The 19,675-nt window shown below is 40.9% G+C and overlaps 1 protein-coding gene across 2 annotated transcripts in view; it reads right to left on the minus strand.

The window, feature by feature from the left end:
• PAH (phenylalanine hydroxylase) overlaps positions 1-12,776 on the minus strand; it is a 74,981-nt gene extending 62,205 nt beyond the window's left edge. For both annotated transcript variants that reach the window (XM_024127345.3, XM_007130805.4), the window contains exons 1-2: positions 12,623-12,776; positions 5,299-5,406 (exon numbers count right to left, since the gene is read on the minus strand). In XM_024127345.3, the coding sequence (XP_023983113.1) occupies positions 5,299-5,406; positions 12,623-12,682 (168 nt within the window). In that variant the 5' untranslated portion in view covers positions 12,683-12,776. The remainder of the gene's footprint in view (positions 1-5,298; positions 5,407-12,622) is intronic.
• Between the last annotated feature and the right edge of the window lie 6,899 nt (positions 12,777-19,675).

The following is a 19,675-nucleotide window of genomic DNA, read 5'->3' on the forward strand; positions in this document are numbered from 1 at the left end:
GAACCTATGTGTCTCCATCAGTTAAATGATGATAACTGAACACACCCATGTATTGATACTTTAGATCTCTGTATATCTGCCTGTTTGCTTGTTCCCTCCCCTGGCGAATTCACGGTAAAACGATTAGCAGAGTGCTGGCAGAGGAAGGGAGACCTCTTCTTTGCAACTTCCCCCAGGAGCCTGCTTCTAATTTTATAGCCCATTAGTAAGCCACTCGCAGTAAAGACACTCAGGAGACCACTGTTCTGAGAAGGCGCGGGATGTGAGCGCGTAGAGGCTAAAAATATAGAGAGGTATGGAAAATGCAGAGAACTGAGACATCTGCTGAGGACAATGGGATGTTTGTGGGTTGGCAGATAGAGGGTTGGGTATGTTTCTCATCGTTTGGCCCCAATTCACTAAACCATCTGCTTCACTGTCCCTACCACCCACCCAATACATGTAAACACTATACGTCTGTATCTTCATAATAATAATCAAGCCTATTGTGTTGCATTCTGATGTTGTTACTAGCTGACGTCTAATAGACCACAAGCCCACTGGCAGGCAACACCATCCCCTAATGGGATGATGACTTCGGTGTTAATCATCTAAGGAAAAGACGACAGTGCTCGTTAAGCACGGAGGTGACTGCAGGAGTACTTAGCAAGGGACTCACAGGGAGCAGATGATTCTCCCATATGGAATGTTTCTCCTCCATTGCCAATCTTGGGGGAGCTGAAATGTATTTTTTTTTTTTTTTATCTTGGCCATGCTGTGTAGCTTGCAGGATCGCAGTTCCCCCACCAGGGATTGAACCTGGGCCACGGCAGTGAAAGCCCAAATCCTAATCACTAGACAACCAGGGAATCCTTGGAATAGATTTTTATCTCTGTCTTTATTAAGGAAAGGTAAGTTTATTTATAACATAATTTTTGCTTTGATTCTGCCCTGCCTTTTATTAGCTGTTTTGATAGTAATAATGCTTGAAATCAATGGCTTCTAGCACCCTTCTACAGTAGAGATGTTTCCTTTAAGTGATTTGAAATATGCTTCCTATAATTTCTATGCTTTGCCCTTTTGCCACTGAAGTAATAAAAAATAATATTCTTCTTCCACAATGGCCCTTCAAATATTTGAATGAACCTATTGTTTCCTCACCCCATCTTCCCTCTTCAAACCAATTAACCTTAATCCTTTTATTTAAAAAAAATTATTAATTAATTAATTAATTAATTAATTATTTAGGCTGCGCCAGGTCTTACTTGAAGCATGCGGGCTTCTTAGTTGCGGCATGCATGCAGGATCTCGTTCCCTGACCAGGGATCAAACCTGGGTCCCCTGCATTGGAAGTGCGGCGTCTTACCCACCGGACAACCAGGGAAGTCCTGTTAATCCTTTAACTATTTCTCATAGAGCTAAGGATTTAAGAGTCTCTGATGCTCCACGACTCTCCAAAATTATGGTGCATAGAAAGAATGAGAGCAAACATTTATTGAGCTCTTACTATGTGCCAGATACTATAATAAGTACTTTGCATGTATTAATTCATTTAATTTTCACAACAGCCCTATAAAGCAAGCTTATTATTACCTTCATTTTAAAAATGAGGAAACTAAGCCACCAAGAGGATAAATAACTTTCCAAAGGTGACACAGCTCATAGGTGGCAAAACTGGTTTTTCAACTGAAACAGTTTGTTCCAGAAAATATAGTCTTAATCCCAATGCTGTTCTACTCCTCAGGGTCCCAAACCTAGGTTATAACCGATAGTCTGGAGCTCCTAACTCTAAAATAGCATAAGTTCAGTGGAACACTAGTGCCTGCAAAATGGTAATAGGTCTTTCTTGAACAAGGTTCCAGGACCAAAAATGTTTGGGAAATTCTGAGTAAGATAGCATTGAATAGGTTTCCACTCTGCAGGGCTTTCCATAGTCTTTAATATTTTCACAAGCATGATGGCTCTCCAAAATCTAGACGCAGAATTTTCCAGCCATATTTTCCCTTGTAACTCTCTAGTAAAACATCTCCTACCTTGTGGCATTCAATAGAATATTGCTTAGGAAACACTGCCCAAAAGTGTAGTTTAGATTTTTCCTGTTTCTTTTTCTTTCTTTTTTTGCCATTTATTACCTTTGATTTCATTTTATATGGTCTAGAAGTTTAGTGTCAACTACACAATTTAAAGGGTTTGTCTGTAATTTTATCTAACACTTAACTTCTCCATCTCGTTCAGGTTACCATGAAAGACATGAAGTACACGATACACTGTGGCCACCATAATCCCTTGGTTCTACTAAGCTACTCTGCTTTTCTTTAATGGCGCTGCCCTGACTCTTGGTCATTGCCATTTGCTATAAATGTTCACAAAATATACTAAGTAATTCATTCTATGTTTTGGGGTTTGTTTTTTTTTTTTTTTTACTTTTTTGTGAAAAAATTTTTTTAATCAAGGCTTTTGACTGTCTCTAGTCATCTTTCTCCTCTTCACATGTTCTCAAAGATTTCTGATAGGTTTCATAGAACACATGTGGAAAGAGTAAAGGACTAGATATCGTATGAGCATCATCTGTGGGCTAAGTCATACCATGCATTTCACATAGCACATAAAATCTCATGGCCCCAGGGAGGTATGGATCATTAGCCCTACTTTATAGATGGGTAAACAAAGGCACACATGTTAACCAACCTGTCAAGGTCAATGAACTCTGGGATTCAACCATCCCACATACAGTCCCTGCTCCTTGGGTGCATTCATCCTAGTAATTTAGTCACTTGTGGCTTATATATTAGGTTGAAAACATCGTGTTAATTTACTATTATTTAATTTATTAACCCCGACTAAGGCCTGACCTCTTAAGAGGAAAATGCTGATGAACCGTATAACACAAAGACTAGAATGTGACATTCCTATATTTTACAGATATATTTTTTCTTACAACCAGCTTGTCATTCAGACAGCACTCTGTCTCTCTTTTCTACACTCATTTCTTGCTCTCATTCAGGCAGACATTTTCTTCCTCCTTTTGGATAGCCAAGTTTAATTTCTTTAACAGACTATTTCTTAGATCAATTTTATATTTACAGAAAATATTGAGAGGATAGTACAGAGAATTCCCATATACTCTATATCCAGTTTCCCCTAATATTAATGTCTTGTATTAGTATGGAACAAGTGTTACAATTAATGAACCAATGTTGATACCTTATCACAAACTAAAGACCATACTTTATTTGGATTTCTTTAGTTTATATCTCATGTCCTTTTTCTGCTCTACAATCCCACTTAGGACACTACATTATGTTTAGTTGTCATATCCCTTTAGGTTCCTTTTCACTGTGACAACTTCTCAGACACTTCTTGTTTTTGATGACCTTGACAGTTTTGAAGAGTACTGGTCAAGTATTTTGTATTCTGTCCCTTAATTGGAGTTTGCCTGATGTTTTCCTCATGGTTAGCCTGGGGTTATGGGTTTGGGGGAGGAAGGCCACAGAGGTAAAGGGCCGTTTCATCAAGTCACTCTTCATGGCCCAGATCTAAGGAGTGGGGAGTTATGCTCTCCTTCTTTGACTCCAGAGGATCTACTTAAATTATTTGGCATTCCTCTGTCTGGGAGATTTGTCTCGTCTCCATCTATTTATGTATGCAGTCACCAGGTAGAATTTAATTAAAGTACTAGGGGTAAAAAATTACTTGCTTCAAAAATATTCCTTCTTAAAATCCAGGGCAAAAGTGTTGTTTTTTGTTTGTTTGTTTTTCAAGACCTTCTTTTTAAAATTAATTTACTTAATTTATTTAATTTTGGCTGCATTGGGTCTTGTTTGTTGCACACAGGCTTTCTCTTGTTGTGGCGAGCGGGGGCTACTCTTCGTTGCGGTGTGTGGGCTTCTCATTGCGGTGCCTTCTCTTGCTGCGGAGCACGGGCTCTAGGTGTGCGGGCTTCAGTAGTTGTGGCTCGTGGGCTCTAGAGCGCAGGCTCAGCAGTTGTGGCACATGGGTTTAGTTGCTCCGCGGCATGCGGGATCTTCCCGGACCAGGGCTCAAACCCATGTCCCCTGCATTGGCGGGCGGATTCTTAACCACTGCGCCACCATGGAAGCCCCCAAAAGTGTTTTTGAAAAGTCTAATTTCCTTTGCTCATATTTAAATTAAATTTCATTCTTAATTGAACATTTAATATATATATTGAAACTGAGTCTGCCAGCAATTCCACTACTGGGCATATATACCCTGAGAAAACCATAATTCAAAAAGAGTCATGTACCACAATGTTCATTTCAGCACTATTTACAATAGTCAGGACGTGGAAGCAACCTAAGTGTCCATCAGCAGATGAATGGATAAAGAAGATGTGGCACATATATACAATGGAATATTACTCAGCCGTAAAAAGAAACGAAACTGAGTTATTTGTAGTGAGGTGGATGGACCTAGAGTCTGTCATACAGAGTGAAGTAAGTCAGAAAGAGAAAAACATATACCGTATGTTAACACATATATGTGGAATCTTAAAAAAAAAAAAGGTTCTGATGAACTTAGGGGCAGGACAGGCATATGCATATATCTGAGTCACTTTGTTATACAGCAGAAACTAACACAACACTGTAAAGCAATTATACTCTAATAAAGATGTTAAAAGAAAAACAAACAAAAAAAACCTGACTCTGACACAAAGATGACTCACACAAGGCTCCTTGCCTGAAGAAACTATCCTCGGGGTCAAACAGAAATGTATACATTTCACAAGGCAAATAAGTGCTGCAGTTAAAAGTTAAAGAGTGCTTCGGGAACACTGAGAGGATAGGACAGGTATCCTTCTGTACCCATGCAGAAACAGTTCCAGGACCCCATGGGTACCAAAATCCTCGGATGCTCAAGACCCTTATAGAAAATGGTAATAGTGGTACAATGAATACAGTCTGCCCTCCCTACCAATGGGTTGCATACCTGCGGATTCAGCCAAACCCAGATCGAAATTTTGGTTGAATCCGAGGGATGTAGGACTCGCAAACATGAAGGCTTGACTGTAATTAATTCAAGGAAAGTTTGATGAAAGAAGAGTGAGTCCAACACTGGCTTCCTGGTGTGCAACCAGTGATTCTGAATGATCCTAATTATGAAATGGAGAAGCCTTAGCTCAGAGAGAGTGAAAGACTTAACTAAGTTCACACAGTTGGATCATGTATGAGCCTAAGCTGAAAATCAAGTTTTCCAATTCCAGATCCTATGTCCTTTTCACTACATCAAGCTAACACAGAAGAAGATAACGCAGAAGTCTTCTATGCTATTATTCAAGGCAGAAATGAATAAAGCACTTACCTCAAATAAACGTAAGACTTTGGCCAGCGCACCAACTTCTTCTTTGAGTGAGAAGATCAGTGATATGGCACCATTTTGATTGGAGTTGTCTTCAATATAGCTTGTTTCCTACAGGATTAAATGCATTTGGGTAAAATGTTCTTCACAGCTCAGCAGTTCATTCCTGTGAAACCTCCAAGGAAGAGGCGAGCATGAACTTTCTCTTCTAGTTAAGTCTTGGAATACAATGAGCTACATATATTCTATACAGAAGTATATGTGTGGTGGAAAATAAGTAAATCAAGGGAAGTAAAATGTTCAGTGGTGCTCTTAGATCAGATTTCAATTTTAGAAAGCTCTAGTTATTCACAAATGTCACCAGTTACACTATAGATTCACTGCCTTTTTAATGAGCACCTACCAAGTGCTAGGTACAATTAGGGCTCTGAGAGAAACAAAGATGAATAAGAGGATGCCCCATTCATCAGACGTTCAAATTCTGACTTAGCAGACACATACACAACAAGCGAGATAAATTTTAAAAGATCTTAGAGGTGGTATAATATGGTGCAATAATTGTCCCAGGAAACCGTTGAGAAATACAGGGTGGAAAATACTAAAAACAGAACACACACAGGCTTTTGAGTCCAAAGACATGGGTTGGAATCCTCTCTCTTCCATTTACCAACCAGAACACTTTGGGGCAGCTTAGGCTTCTTAACTTCCTCACGTGTGAAAGCAGGCTAATCTGTAGTCATGACAAGCCCTGTCAAAACAGTATTCAGATGATGAAAAAGATAAAGATAAAATAGTTTAAATATAATATTAAGAGAAATATGTTAAAATGATGGAAATATTAAGAATACCCACCAATGACTTCTCGGCCTTTGGCAAAGATGTCACGGGAACATTAAACTTGTTCCCAGATGCTGGGGTCTGAGACACCAATTGTTGAAAAAGAGTCACTAAGTACATAAGAGCACATATATAACTTATTGGAAGATGGATGCCTTAAAACAGCAAAGAATGTCAAGGATCTAGCAACTTTCTACATGCATGTGACAGCAAATTAAGGTGGGACTAGCGTTGCCATTCCAGAAAGGGTTTGCCAAAATCTTTTAAAATTTTAAAGTTAAGTGTTAAATTAAGTTTTACAATAATACATAGAGTTCCATGTGTGCTTTCAAATAAACAGCATATACCTAAAACTGGGGGAAAAAAAAAAAAACCCATGCAGAACAATTACTCTCTTGTAAGCAAGTTAATGAAATTAGTGGAATGGCTGTTACGTCATCTCCATGAGAAGGCTGTGCTGGGCAGGGTCTCAGTGACTTGGCATTATAAGCCCTGCATGAACACGGATGACCCTCAGGATGAAATTCTTTTAATTCAGATTTTCCCAGAACCTCACCTGAAACAGAGGTGCAGGGGAAGAACCAAAATTATCAGCAAGTGTGATTAGAGGAAGCCTTAAATGAATTGCAAAACTGAACTGTTATATATCCTTATATGGACCATGATATTATCTTTCTAAAATTTTTTTAATCTACCGTACATTAAAAGCCCCTATAATGTCCCAGATATTATAATAAGCACTTGATTTGGATTATCTCATTTAATTTTGATAACAATCTAGAAAGTAGGTTTTATTATTTTCCAAGTGCCCCTTTTATTGATGACAAAATGAAGGTTTAGAGAAGTTCAGTAACTTGTCCAGAGTTGCACGGTTAGCAGTGGAACCCATGCCACTGGATCCCAGCATGCTGTCCATGAATCACAGCTTCCTGCAGCCTCTGCTCTACCTTCCGTCTCTAGTAAACCCTGCCAGAGACATGCAGAGCAGTCTCTGATGTCAGTCTTCTTCCTAGGAGAGGACACTGAGCCCTCAGTTCTTTCCAGTTTCCTTGAAATGACGAAAGATTTCCATTTCTAGTTCACTTGGCAACATTCTCCTCTCCTGTTGGCCTCCAAGAAAGGGAGCATATTTCTGACACACCTCAACGGATGTCACCTGTGACTGGGGCAACTCAGACGTGAATGCACCGAGCTCGAAACTCTGTCATCCACCACTTTCCCACTCCTGTGTGTGTCCAGCTAATCACCAAGTCCAGTCTGACCTTCTCCAGAAATGATTCTTGGGGTCAGGTCCTTCTTTGGTTCCCAGCTCTTAGTGATCTGCAGTGATTGAGCCCTCCTAGCAGAATTTTGCTCGTGTCCTTACTCTACTCAGAATTCTTTAGGGGCTCCCCATGGCCAACAGGATACAAGACCTCTTTCTGATATTCAAAAGTTCCCTTAGTACCCCCACCTCCTGAGCTTCACCCACAGGAGCCTCCCCTCCAGAAAACTGGTTCCTCCTTCCCCTTTCAACTCCTCATTAGAGTAAATGCACTGCAGCCCTCCCTCTCCCCTTTTCAAATACATCATCTTTCCTCAAAAGCCCTCTTGGGTCTCACTTCTCTCAGAAAACCTATGTACTCCTCAGCCAAGGTGAACAATCCCTCCTTGATCTGTTTATTCCATTTGGCCTCTGATACCCACATGGGACTTGATAATTGACTCAGAGGTGGACTTGTCTTAAGAGTTCATCTAGCTCCACACTCTCATTTTTCAGATGGGGAAACTATGGGCCACCTGAGATCACACAGGCAGTGGGTGGCAGATTAAGAACTCAGGCTCCTGCTATGGAAAACAGTATGGAGTTTCCTCAAACAACTAAAAATAGAATTGCCATATGATCCAGCAATCCCACTCCTGGGCACATATCCAGATAAAACTCTAATTCGAAAAGATACATGAACGCCAATGTTCACAGCAGCGCTATTCACAATAGCCAAGACATGGAAACAACCTAAATGTGCATCAACAGATGAATGGATACAGAAGACGTGGTGCATATATACAATGGAATATTACTCAGCCATTAAAAAGAATGAAAGAATGCCATTTGCAGCAACATGGATGAGAGCTAGAGAGTGTCATACTGAGTGAAGAAATTCAGGCAGAGAAAGAGAAATATCGTATGATATCGCTTATATGTGGAATCTAAAAAAAAAAATGACACAAATGAACTTATTTCAGACTCACAGACTTAGAGAATGAACTTATGGTTGCCAGTGGGGGAAGGGTGAGGGGAAGGGATAATTAGGGAGTTTGGGACTGACGTGTACACACTGCTGTATTTAAAATGGATAACCAACAAGGTCCCACAGTATAGCACGGGGAACTCTGCTCAATACTCTGCAACAACCTAATTAGGAAAAGAATTTGAAAAAGAATAGATACTTGTATATGTATAACTGAATCACTTTGTTGTACACCTGAAACTAACACATTGTTAATCAACTATACTCCCATATAAAATAAAAAGTGAAATAAAAAAGAAGTGTTGTGACGGATTAGAAAAAAGATGTCGTATATGTATACAATGGAATACTACTCAGCCATGAAAAGAATGAAATAATGCCATTTGCAGCAACATGGATGGATCTAGAGATGATCATACTAAGTGAAGTAAGTCAGACAGAAAAAGACAAATACCATATGATATCACTTATATGTGGAATCTAAAATACGACATAAATGAACTTCCAAGAAATAGATATAGACTTACAGACATAGAGAACAGACTTGTGGTTGCCAAGGGGGAGAGGGGGGTGGGGGAGGGATGGATTGAGAGTTTGGGATTGGCAGATGCAAACTATTATATATGGAATGGATAAACAATGTCTTACTGTGTAGCACAGGGAACTATATTCAGTATCCTGTAATAAACCATAATGGAAAAGAATATATATATGTATATGTATGGCTGAATCAATTTGCTGTGCAGCAGGAACTAGCACAGCATTGTGAATCAACTATACTTCAATAAAATTAATTAATTAAAAAAAAAAGAACTCAGGCTCCTAAATGTCATTCATCCTATACAATTCCCTCTGCTATGGACACAATGTCCACATTAAAGGCTCTGTTTCTTGCATAGTAAGGGCTGTACTCTGGTCCAATCACCAGAAGGTTACTCGATACCACTCCTAACAGCCTATACCTTACCCATGTCTGTCCCCTTTCGCTTTTGTCATTCTCCCCATATACTTTCTAGTCAGGGTTTCTAAGTGGGTGTTCCTTGGGTCTCCACTCCAAAATTACCTCGTGATTCCTTGTTTGAATGCAGATTCCTGGGCCCCACCCAAACCTACCAAATCAGAATATTTGGTGTAGGATCTTAGAATCTGCATTTTCAAAAGCATCGCAGAGGACTCTTAACCATGGAAGATTTTGAAACCACTGATAAACACATAGACTATTTTTTTAAATTATGACTTTTCTCATCTGTGTCTGCAAATTCACATTTACCATAAGGCACTACTCTTTATTGTTATTAATATTGAAAGTAGAGCCGGCCATGACCGAGTACCCACCATGTGCCCGGAGCCATATCTGGTACTTTTTACTGTTAATAGACATCACCATTGGTAGAAGCTAGCACTGGCAGAAAAAAAGAGTTTACGTATAATAGCTTATTCAGTCCTCACAATCGCCCCATGAGATGGGTGCTGTTATTTTGAAAATGAAGGAATAGACTCAGCAAGATTAAGTGGCTTGTCCAAGGACATTCAGCTAATGAGTGGCAGAGTCTGTATGTGAACCCAGGTCCAACAACTCCAAAATCCTTAATCCACCTCCCAGTGACCCAACTGGGACAATAGCTCCCCTTTCAAAGCTTGAGGGACTTGAAATGAAAGGAAGCTCATGGAATTTTGTGAAATGGTGTGGCCTTGAGTGGATTCTGATTCCAGCATTGTTATGTGGGTCAGCATGAGATCTTGGACAAACCTCTTCCAGAATATGTTTATAATGGCTCATAATCTATACTTTGTTTCCAATAGACATGTGAGTTGACTTAGAAACACATGTACACTCAGGATGCATAAAGGTAGAGAAAAGTAGCTCCGAAGCTAGAAAAGAAGGAAGAGGGCAGGGAGAAAAAACTTTACTAGCAACCTAGAAGGAAAGGATTTTGATCACTGAGCAATACCCTTAACAATAGAAATACATTCTCTTTGGTTGTATCTAATAAATACATTCTGTTATCTTTGGAAAAGAGCAGTTTTCACAATTGCCAGCAATTAATCTGCAGCAAGGATATTCCAGCGGCACTGACTTTCAATCGTAGTGCTTTTTGGCGTCATGGGAGGAGGTGTGTATTCACATGTGTGATTATACATACACACATCTACAGTGTAAGACACCCCAAAACAAGATGCAGACATCCTGCCTTGGACATACTCTGCCTCTGTATTCCAGAACTTATCTACAGGAGGAAGCAGTGTGGTGGAGGAGGACACAGGGTGTTGGAGTCACATCTGGGTTTGAACCCTGGCTTTGTGTCATTCCGAGCTGTGATTTCTGAGTTCCCTTAATCTTTTAATCCATCGCCCTGTTCTATGTTCTTTACAGCACTTATCTCTACATGAAAGTATATGTTCATTTGCTTAATTTTTTTTAACTGTCTGTCTCCTCCACAAGAATGTAATTTTCATCAAGGCAGAGGTTCTACTGTGCCTGGCTCAGAGTAGGTGCTTAATAAGTCTTTGTTGAGTGGATGAATGAGCTGAACATCTTTTGCAGGATTGTTGTGCTTGCAGGTGGAGACCAGCCTTATGTCAGGATTACATCTGGTGTGTTCTGTTCGTCTGGGTTAGAGCTTCAGGAAGGCATAAATGTGTCTTTTTTGCAGATTGTCAGAGCTGGAAGGAGTCCTGAAGACTATTCTAGTTCAAAATCCACCCCCCACCCCCAATTTTCCAGATACCAGACTGAGCCTCTCCACCCCGATTAGGTGACTTCCCAGTGCACAGCTTCAGTAAACCAAGCACGAGAGCCCACAACTCCTAATTCCAGGTCCGGCATCTTCCCACTGCAAAGCTCCACCAGCCACTGGGCTTGACTCAGTGTGTGTTCCTCCTGCCCATGTTCTGATGCATTTTGTTGAACAAACAAATCGTTTCTGGCTAGACACCCCTGGCACTTTCCTATGCTCCAGGAAGTGTGCTAAGACCTTTACAGACGTGATTTCACTTGATTCTCATACTAACTCTAGAATGTGGATATTTTTATTCCAATTTTTCCTATGAATAGACCTGAGGATCTGCAAAGTTAAATCCCTTGCTTTCAACACACGGGTGTTACAGAGCACTCTCTAAACCCTCCTCTTTACCCCCAGTCATCGACAGTGACAATTTGTGGTTCTCCATCTTCTAAGTGCTCTACAAATAAAACTTTGGTCCCCAGAGCTCCCTAACCAGATCGCTGCCCCTAACCTCCAGCCATAGCCATGGGGGCCCCACGGCCAGCAGCACAGAAGCTAAATGATGGCACAGCTGGCATCTGTCCTGGGATCCGTCTGACGCCCATGCTGTCCCTCTTCAGCGTGAAGTTCTGTCTCCCAAGCCCTACGTACCATTTTCAAAGGAAGTCTTTCTTTCAGGACTCAGAAAAAGTTAGTCCAAAGTTCTGCAGTCTCTTAGTTATACTAAAACGTCAATCATCCTCTGCTGTCCAGGCTCCCTGTTCTCTAGATTGTTCTCACTAATCCTACAGTTGACAGATGCCTTAGACCCACGTTATCTCCCAGGGCTGGGCTTTAAGTCTGAACCCCAGAATCTGGGAGTGTGATCAGTCGATTAAAGAGTGTATTCTGCAGTTGTTCACCTCAAGGGAAAGGCAAAAATTCTAGCGAACGGAATACACCCTGGACATTATCCCTGCCACGTTTAGGGCTCTCTTACATTCCAAGTCCAAGGCTAACTCTTATGCATTTTCCTCTCTTTTTAATTTTCTTCTTCCTCCGGTCTGAGTAAGTCTGAGACGTCGTCATACCCCATTTTCTCCCAAAGGTGAAAAAAAGCTACAACTTCTCATAATTTTGCCACTTTGATACCTGGCTGAGAACACTTCTAAACATCCAAGAAGAGCAGATCTGGATGCACCCCAACTCCCACTCCAGATTGTCAAGGACCAGTTTACAGAAGAAAAAGGAGGCCACAGAGGCAGTGATTTGTCCAGACAGGCAACTAGCTGGTGGCAGCCCTGGAAGCCAGATCCCTGACTCCTCAAGCCGTGCTCTTTCCCTGAAAGCCACACAGGACAGATGTCCTCTCACTGGGAAACATTTGTTGAGCACATGTGTTATCTGTCAACTTCCTAGACATTTTCATCATCTTCAAATGAATTCAGACTTCCTGCTGAGCTTATGGGAGTAGGAAAATCCAACACTCCTCAGACCTCTTTCCACCGGGGGCAAACGCCCCTCCGTGCGCAGCTAAGGCCCGCCCTGGCTCACCTGTCCAAAGTCGCTGAGCTTCTTGACCGAGCCTCCGTTCTCCAGGACCACGGCCGACATGCTAGCTCCCAGCGCGTGTGGTCTCCGGAGCTCTGGGGCGTCAGTCGCAGGCGGGTTTGCAAACAGTGCAAAGAGCACGTGGTGCTGAGGTTTTTAACCTGGCGTCAGGGAGGAGAGATTCCAAGGTGTCTCCTGCCAAGCTTACCCGCCACAGTCACGCCCCCGGTGGGCGTTGTCCTGACGCGGCGAGCTCCGGGGTCACCCGGGCCTGGACCGCTCGCTCGGAGGAGAGGGGGAGGGGGAGGGGGGCGGGCCGGGGAGGGTGTGGCTGGTGACGAGAGTAAGGACTTGGCTTGCCCGCCTTGGATGGAGGAAGGCCAACTAGAGAACGCAGGGCCACATGTGCCCGGGCGATGAGACAGGTTTGGCACTTCTGGGGCTCTCAGAAGCCTGGGCACGGGTTCTCTGCGACTGGTGTAAACCTGTGACAGCCTGATGATAACCATTATAAGAAACAGAGCCAAGATCTTAACTGAGATGGGGGAGGGGGGGATTCCTTTCTATGTTACCACTAAGGAAACTGCCTTTTTGTGCTCTGACTTCAGAAAACTACATATAGGTGATGTTGTGAACGCTGGGCACAGTTGCTAAGGAGCAAAGGTGAGAGCACGGCCTGGGTTGAAATGCAGCCACGTGTCCCGGAGCTGTTTACATCACTGCTGGGAGCACCCAGAAGAGGATGGAAGCTCAGTCTTGCCAGGATGTTTTAAGAATGTGGATAAGAGAAAGAATGAGGTGATGCATTTAACACTTAGTACAGTTCATGCCATATAGTTAAACACTCCGTAACTAGAAGTTATTGCTTAAAAGGATGCAACAGCAAATGCTTGCCGCGGACCTCTGTCGCATGCCAGGTGGTACTGGGGATACAGCGGTGAAAGAAGTGGAGGACCCTGCCTCCTGCCCCCACCCACGCTGCCATCCTGGGAGGGAGACAGAAAACAAACAAATAAATAAGTTTAGGCAGAGCTAAGCCTTCCGAAGAAAATAAAATAGGGAGACGGGCTAGTAGGCAGGAAAATGTCATTCACCTCCGTTTTTTCAGACCCAGAAACTGAGACGAGGCATTCATTGCCAGCAGGCAAAACAAAATATAAAAGAGCACCGCAAAGTCAGAAGTTCAGACAGGATGTGAAAAAAATCAGGGGCATCAAGACCTTGAGTGCCTGCCTAATATTTAGCCAGGAGAGGGCAATGGGCTAAGAGAAAACAAGCCAATAATAGAGGCTGCTAGAAATCCGCCCCCTCCCCTCCCATAATTCTTTGACGGAATGACCAAGCACCTGCCAAAGGAGAAAAAAAAATCTCAGATTCAGGATTCAAAACAAACGGATGAACTCCTGACTCCACCACTGATTAACTTTGGTCAAGTCCATGCCTCAGTTTCTTTGTCTTTAAAATGGGGCTTTAAGGGTTGTTGTTTAGGATTCTTTGAGCCTGTATGATGTGCCAGGCTTTCTACTGGCTGCTAAGAAGACAGACATACGTTAAGCGTAATTTCTGTCCGAAAGGAGCCCTTGGGTGTGTGATTAATATTCTCCGTGGTACGTTGGAAGATCAGTGCTGTTGAACATGGAAGGGCAAGACCTTGACTTCCACCCTGAGGAGGATCGGTATCCTTTATCTGACTCCAGTGGTTTTCTGGTGTGGTAGACATGAAATGAAGAGCTTTACTCCACCGTAGGATTGCCTTGCAAACATCACGTCATCCCTTGATGTTGCTGGCATACTAAGGAGAGCAACGAATGTGACAGCGCCTGTTGTGTTGCCATATAACAGGCATGCAATGAATGAAAACAGCAGTAACAGCTACTTACTTACGTGTACATTGTACGTTAGACGCTGCCAAGCTCTCCCCATGCATGATTCCATTTCTTCCCTCATAAACTTGAACCATGCATCCCCACTTTATAAATAAGGAAACTGAGACACAGAAAGTTTAGATAAGTAGTTCAAAGTCAAACTACCTTTCACCCAATTCCAAGACACTGGCTCATAAATACTCTTCCTTCCCTTTTTAAAAGAAGAACAACAGTGACTTTTGGGACAACAAAATAATAGCACGTCTCTTTTCTTTTCACACCTACTACAAATGGAATTCTTAATTTTCTCTCACATAAAAATGCCCCGGATCTGGGTTGGGAGGAGAGGGCAACTAGTTGTCTGCTACTTCAGAGAAAATCACTTAATGGCTCCTTTTAAAAATTATTCTGGCAAAAAGGGAAAATGTATCCATGAAATGAGATAAAAACTCACTTAAGATGCGATTGATGGTGACATGAATTTTGTAGATGATTTTCCAACTAGCATTTTAATTGGGATGGAATATAATGTGTTGCTGTTATGAACAAGGGCAGTGCTGAGTCCTAAGCAAATTGATGTAGAAGGAACATCCAAGAATTCAGCCTACAGACCACTGAGATATTGTGAATGGCCAGAAAGAGGTGGGCACCATGTCGCAAGAAGTGCAGCTGTGTACCTGGTAAATTTAGGGCTGACCTTCACTGATTTGGAAGTTGAAGATTTCCCAATCACTGCAGGTTATCAATCGCTTTGCATTTACCCTCACACGTAGAGCGGTAAGTTAATCATAATCTCTGAGTTCATGGCAAAAAAATCAAAGCCTCCAAGGCCCCTCTCTTGTTTTATTTATTCATTCTCTTTTATCTTCATTCCCCACTCCCATTCCCTTCCTCCAGAGGCAACATCCTTAACATGCTTTAATATTTAGCCATGGATTTGTCAAATGCGGGGAAATATTGGAGTGTGTATGTATTTTTCATGGATATGAGTGATGTCGTAGTGTAGATTTACTGTAGTATATACATGTACTATAGATTTCATGGTTTCTAACTTTTTTCTTTCAGCTATGTTCTTAGGAGGTCGCCATGCTGCTGAACGTACTGACTCTTTGTACTTTTAACTGGAGTAGAGTATTCCACAGTGTGTATCCACCACATTTGATTTCTCCATTCCCCAGTGACGGACACCTAGGCTATCTCTAATTTTCCACCACCCCAAACAATACTGCAGTAAACATCCTCATCCTTGTCCGCTTATATACCTGTGTGAGAATTTTTCTGGGATAGAAGGGTAGGGTCCTGAATCATGGGGAGCATGCGTTCTTAATTTCACAAAGTACTGCCGGATTGCCCCTTTGAACAGCTTGTGCTAGTCCACACTCCCACAAGTAGGACAAAAGAGTTCCTGTTGCTGGGTATCCTCAGTATTTGGCTTTTTCCAAGTGTCTGATTCTTTGCCAGTCTACTCAGTGTGAAAAGGTATGTTCTTGCTGTTTTTAATTTGCATCCCTCCTCTAACGAATGAGTTTGAGTACCTCTTTCTATACACCATGCCACATGAGATTTCCCATACTGTGAATAGTTCATTATCAAATACTTTGCCTATTTTTCTATTGGGTTTCCTGGTTTTTGTCTTGATTTGCAGGAATCATTTGTATGGTCTAGATATTACCCTTGTGCCTTTCTCAAGTCACAAAGATACCATCTCCCAATCTATCACTCTCAGTTAACTGCCAGCTGATGTCTTTCCCTGAGAAAAAATATAATTCAGATGTAATAAAAATCCATCTTAAAATAATGCTGTGGTTTGTGCTATTGGGGTCTTTTTTAAGAAGTCCTTCCACATCCCTATGTTGCTAAGATATTCTCTTCTTTCTTCTGTCATCCTTAGAGTTTTCTCTTTCACATTCAGATCTTTAATCTTTCTGTATCTCTTGTGTATGGGATATGGTAATCACCCAGTTGTTTTATCTTCTCCCTCCATATCATGAGTCAGTTTTTCAATAACATGGGCAAAGACTTTTCCCCAGTTTTTATGTCAGAATTTTCTGAGTTGAGATGAAATTGCCATTTATACCTGAGTCTTTCTCTAAAGCTTAATTTTATTCCATTGGTTTATTGCATTATGTCTCCTCTTGCATCCATATCATACTGAATTTATTATTACAATATGGTTTGGTAGTATATCTTAATATCTGGTTGTCAAGTCTCCCTTCTTGACAGTATTTTTTCCCAAAGTTTCTTTGTCTATTAATGCACACTTATTCTTCCATATTTCAGCTGAAACATTAATTGCTTTAACTCTGAATGTATTGGCTAATCTGGGGACACTTGTGTTAAACAGGAGTAGTCAAGAGTAGACATACATGCTAGGTCCCAATTTGTTATGAATGCAGCCAAAGTTTCTCCATCAATATTATGCTAAATGTATGCTTTTGATGTTATAACTATCATCAGATTTACGAAACCCTCTCTGTCCCCTGTGTGCTGAGGATTATTTTTATCATAAAGCAATGAATTCAGCAAATGCTTTTGCTATATCTACTGAGAAAATTATGTGACGTATTCCTTTTATGATTCAACGATGGATCACATTGGTAGATTTTTTTAGATGTTAAACTCTTCTTACAAACTAGAATAAACCTTCCTTAATTATGATATATTAATTTTTATTACACTATTAGATATGGTTATCTTATGTTTTATGTAAGATTTTCCCATCTCTGTTTATTAGTGAAATGGAACTGCAATTTTATTACTTGTACCATCATCATCCTACGTTGAAATCAAGATTACAGTAGCCCTACACGAGGAGTTGTACAACTTTCCCTGTATTTATAATTTCTGGAACAACCTCTATAAGATAGAAATTGTTTCGTGAAGATTTGGTAGGGTAGGACCTCTTGTAAATATACTGGACCTGAAAGTTTGGGAGGCAGGAAAAGTAATAGATTATAGTTCAACTTATTTAACTATTATTGGCATATTTATGTTTTCTGTTTCTTCTCATTTTATATTTTTTTCAGAAATTAATTCAGTCTGTCAAGGTCTCAACAAAACTAACATATTATTGTTCAAAGCATTCTTTTCTTATTTTGTGAAGTTCTCTTGTGTCTACATTTATTTTTCCTGTTTCATTTTGTATTTTGTTTATTTGAATCTTCTCTTATCCTGCCAGATGTTTGTCCAATGTGAGTCAGCATTTCATAAGACTGCTCCTCTTTATTTTTTGTGTTGTCATCTATTTCATTGTTTCTCCCCACTTTTCTTTATTATGACTTTGTTTGAGCTTGTTTTGTTGTTCTTTTCCCAACTTCTTGAGTTGAACACTTATTTGTTTTCAATCTTCTTTTTTTCTGATAAATGCATTTAAAGTGAAATGTTTCTAAGTACTGCTTTGGCTGTGTCTCATTAATTTGATACAGTCAGTGTTTTTTATTATTGTTTGGTTCTAAATTTTGAATATAATTTTCTCAATAATCCAGGGGTTATTAGTAATCTACTATTTAATTCAGGTACTTGAGATATTTTTAACTTTCATTTTTTAATTTTTAACTGAATTACATCATGGTTAAAGAGCCCAGTCTTTATGATTATGATTCTTTGGAGTTTATTGAAGCTTTCTTGGTGGCCAAGCACATGTGGTCAATTTTTGTAAATGTTCAGGCATGCTAGCAAAGAATAGGTATTCTTTATTTCTCGGATATAGGTAGATAGATAGATATAGATATTTTAACATACTCATTTCAGAAGTTAATAAATCAGACAAAAATGATGTAGAACACAAACAATACATTCAGACGTTTACACATAGATTATAAATATGTATGTATATATACATATCTTGTGTTTTAATCTAATCTGATAATTCCATCTTTTTTTATTAGTAAGTTTAACCCATTTACACTTATTATAACAACTTTTATGTTAGGACCTACTTCTGCTATTTTATTTCATTTTTTCTATTTCCTGCACTTTTTATTTCATTTTCTCCTTTTAAACCTTTCTATAGAAGAATAGATCAAGTTTTCTTCTTATGATTAAGAAGTTATCCTTTCTATTTGTTTTTCTTTGCCGATTGTTATGATCTGAAACATTTGTGTCCCCCCAAAATTTATATGTTGAAGCTTAATCCTCAATGTGATGGCATTTGGAACTGAAGACTTAGGGAGATAATTAGGTCATAAAGGTAGAGCCCTCATGAGTGGGATTAGTGCCTTTATTTTTTTATTTTTTATTTTTTTTTTGTGGTACACGGGCCTCACACTGTTGTGGCCTCTCCCGTTGCGGAGCACAGGCTCCGGACGCGCAGGCCCAGCGGCCATGGCTCACGGGCCCAGCCGCTCCGCGGCATGGGGGCTCCTCCCAGACCGGCCCAGCCGCTCCGCGGCATGTGGGATCCTCCCAGACCGGGGCGCAAACCCGGTTCGCCTGCATCGGCAGGCGGACGCGCAACCACTGCGCCACCAGGGAAGCCCTGGATTAGTGCCTTTATAAGGAAAGACATGAGAGAGTTTGCTTCTTCTCTCTCTGTTCTTCACTATGTGTAATACAATGAGAAGATGGCTATCTGAAAACCAGAAAGGGGGCTCTCACCAAACAGTAGATCTGCCGGCAGCTTGATCTTGGACTTCCCAGCCTCCAAAACTGTAAGGAAAAAAGAAAAATTTGCTGTTTTATCCACCCAGTCTATGTATGGTATATTTATTATAGCAGACCAAACTGACTAAGATACTGGTTATCTCTGTTATTTATTTTTTCCATTTAGATATGATTTTTAATTTCATTATTTGTGTTTGAAGAGTTAAACACTCATGTGGATCAAAAATCCAAAAGTAGGGCTTCCCTGGTGGCACAGCGGTTGCGCGTCCGCCTGCCGATGCAGGGGAACCGGGTTCGCGCCCCGGTCTGGGAGGATCCCACATGCCGCGGAGCGGCTGGGCCCGTGAGCCATGGCCGCTGGGCCTGCGCGTCCGGAGCCTGTGCCCCGCAACGGGAGAGGCCACAGCAGAGGGAGGCCCGAATACCACACACACACAAAAAAAAAAATCCAAAAGTAAAAGCATAAATAGTGAAAATTCTGTCACACTCCCATATCCTTCAGGCACCTGGTTCTCTTCCCCAAAGACAACCAATGTTATTATTTTCTTCCAGAGACTTTTAAGCAAATATGTGTTTGTATTTGTGTGTG

Source organism: Physeter macrocephalus, chromosome 6 (genome assembly GCF_002837175.3).
Source record: "Physeter macrocephalus isolate SW-GA chromosome 6, ASM283717v5, whole genome shotgun sequence".
Taxonomy (NCBI): Eukaryota; Metazoa; Chordata; class Mammalia; order Artiodactyla; family Physeteridae; genus Physeter; species Physeter macrocephalus.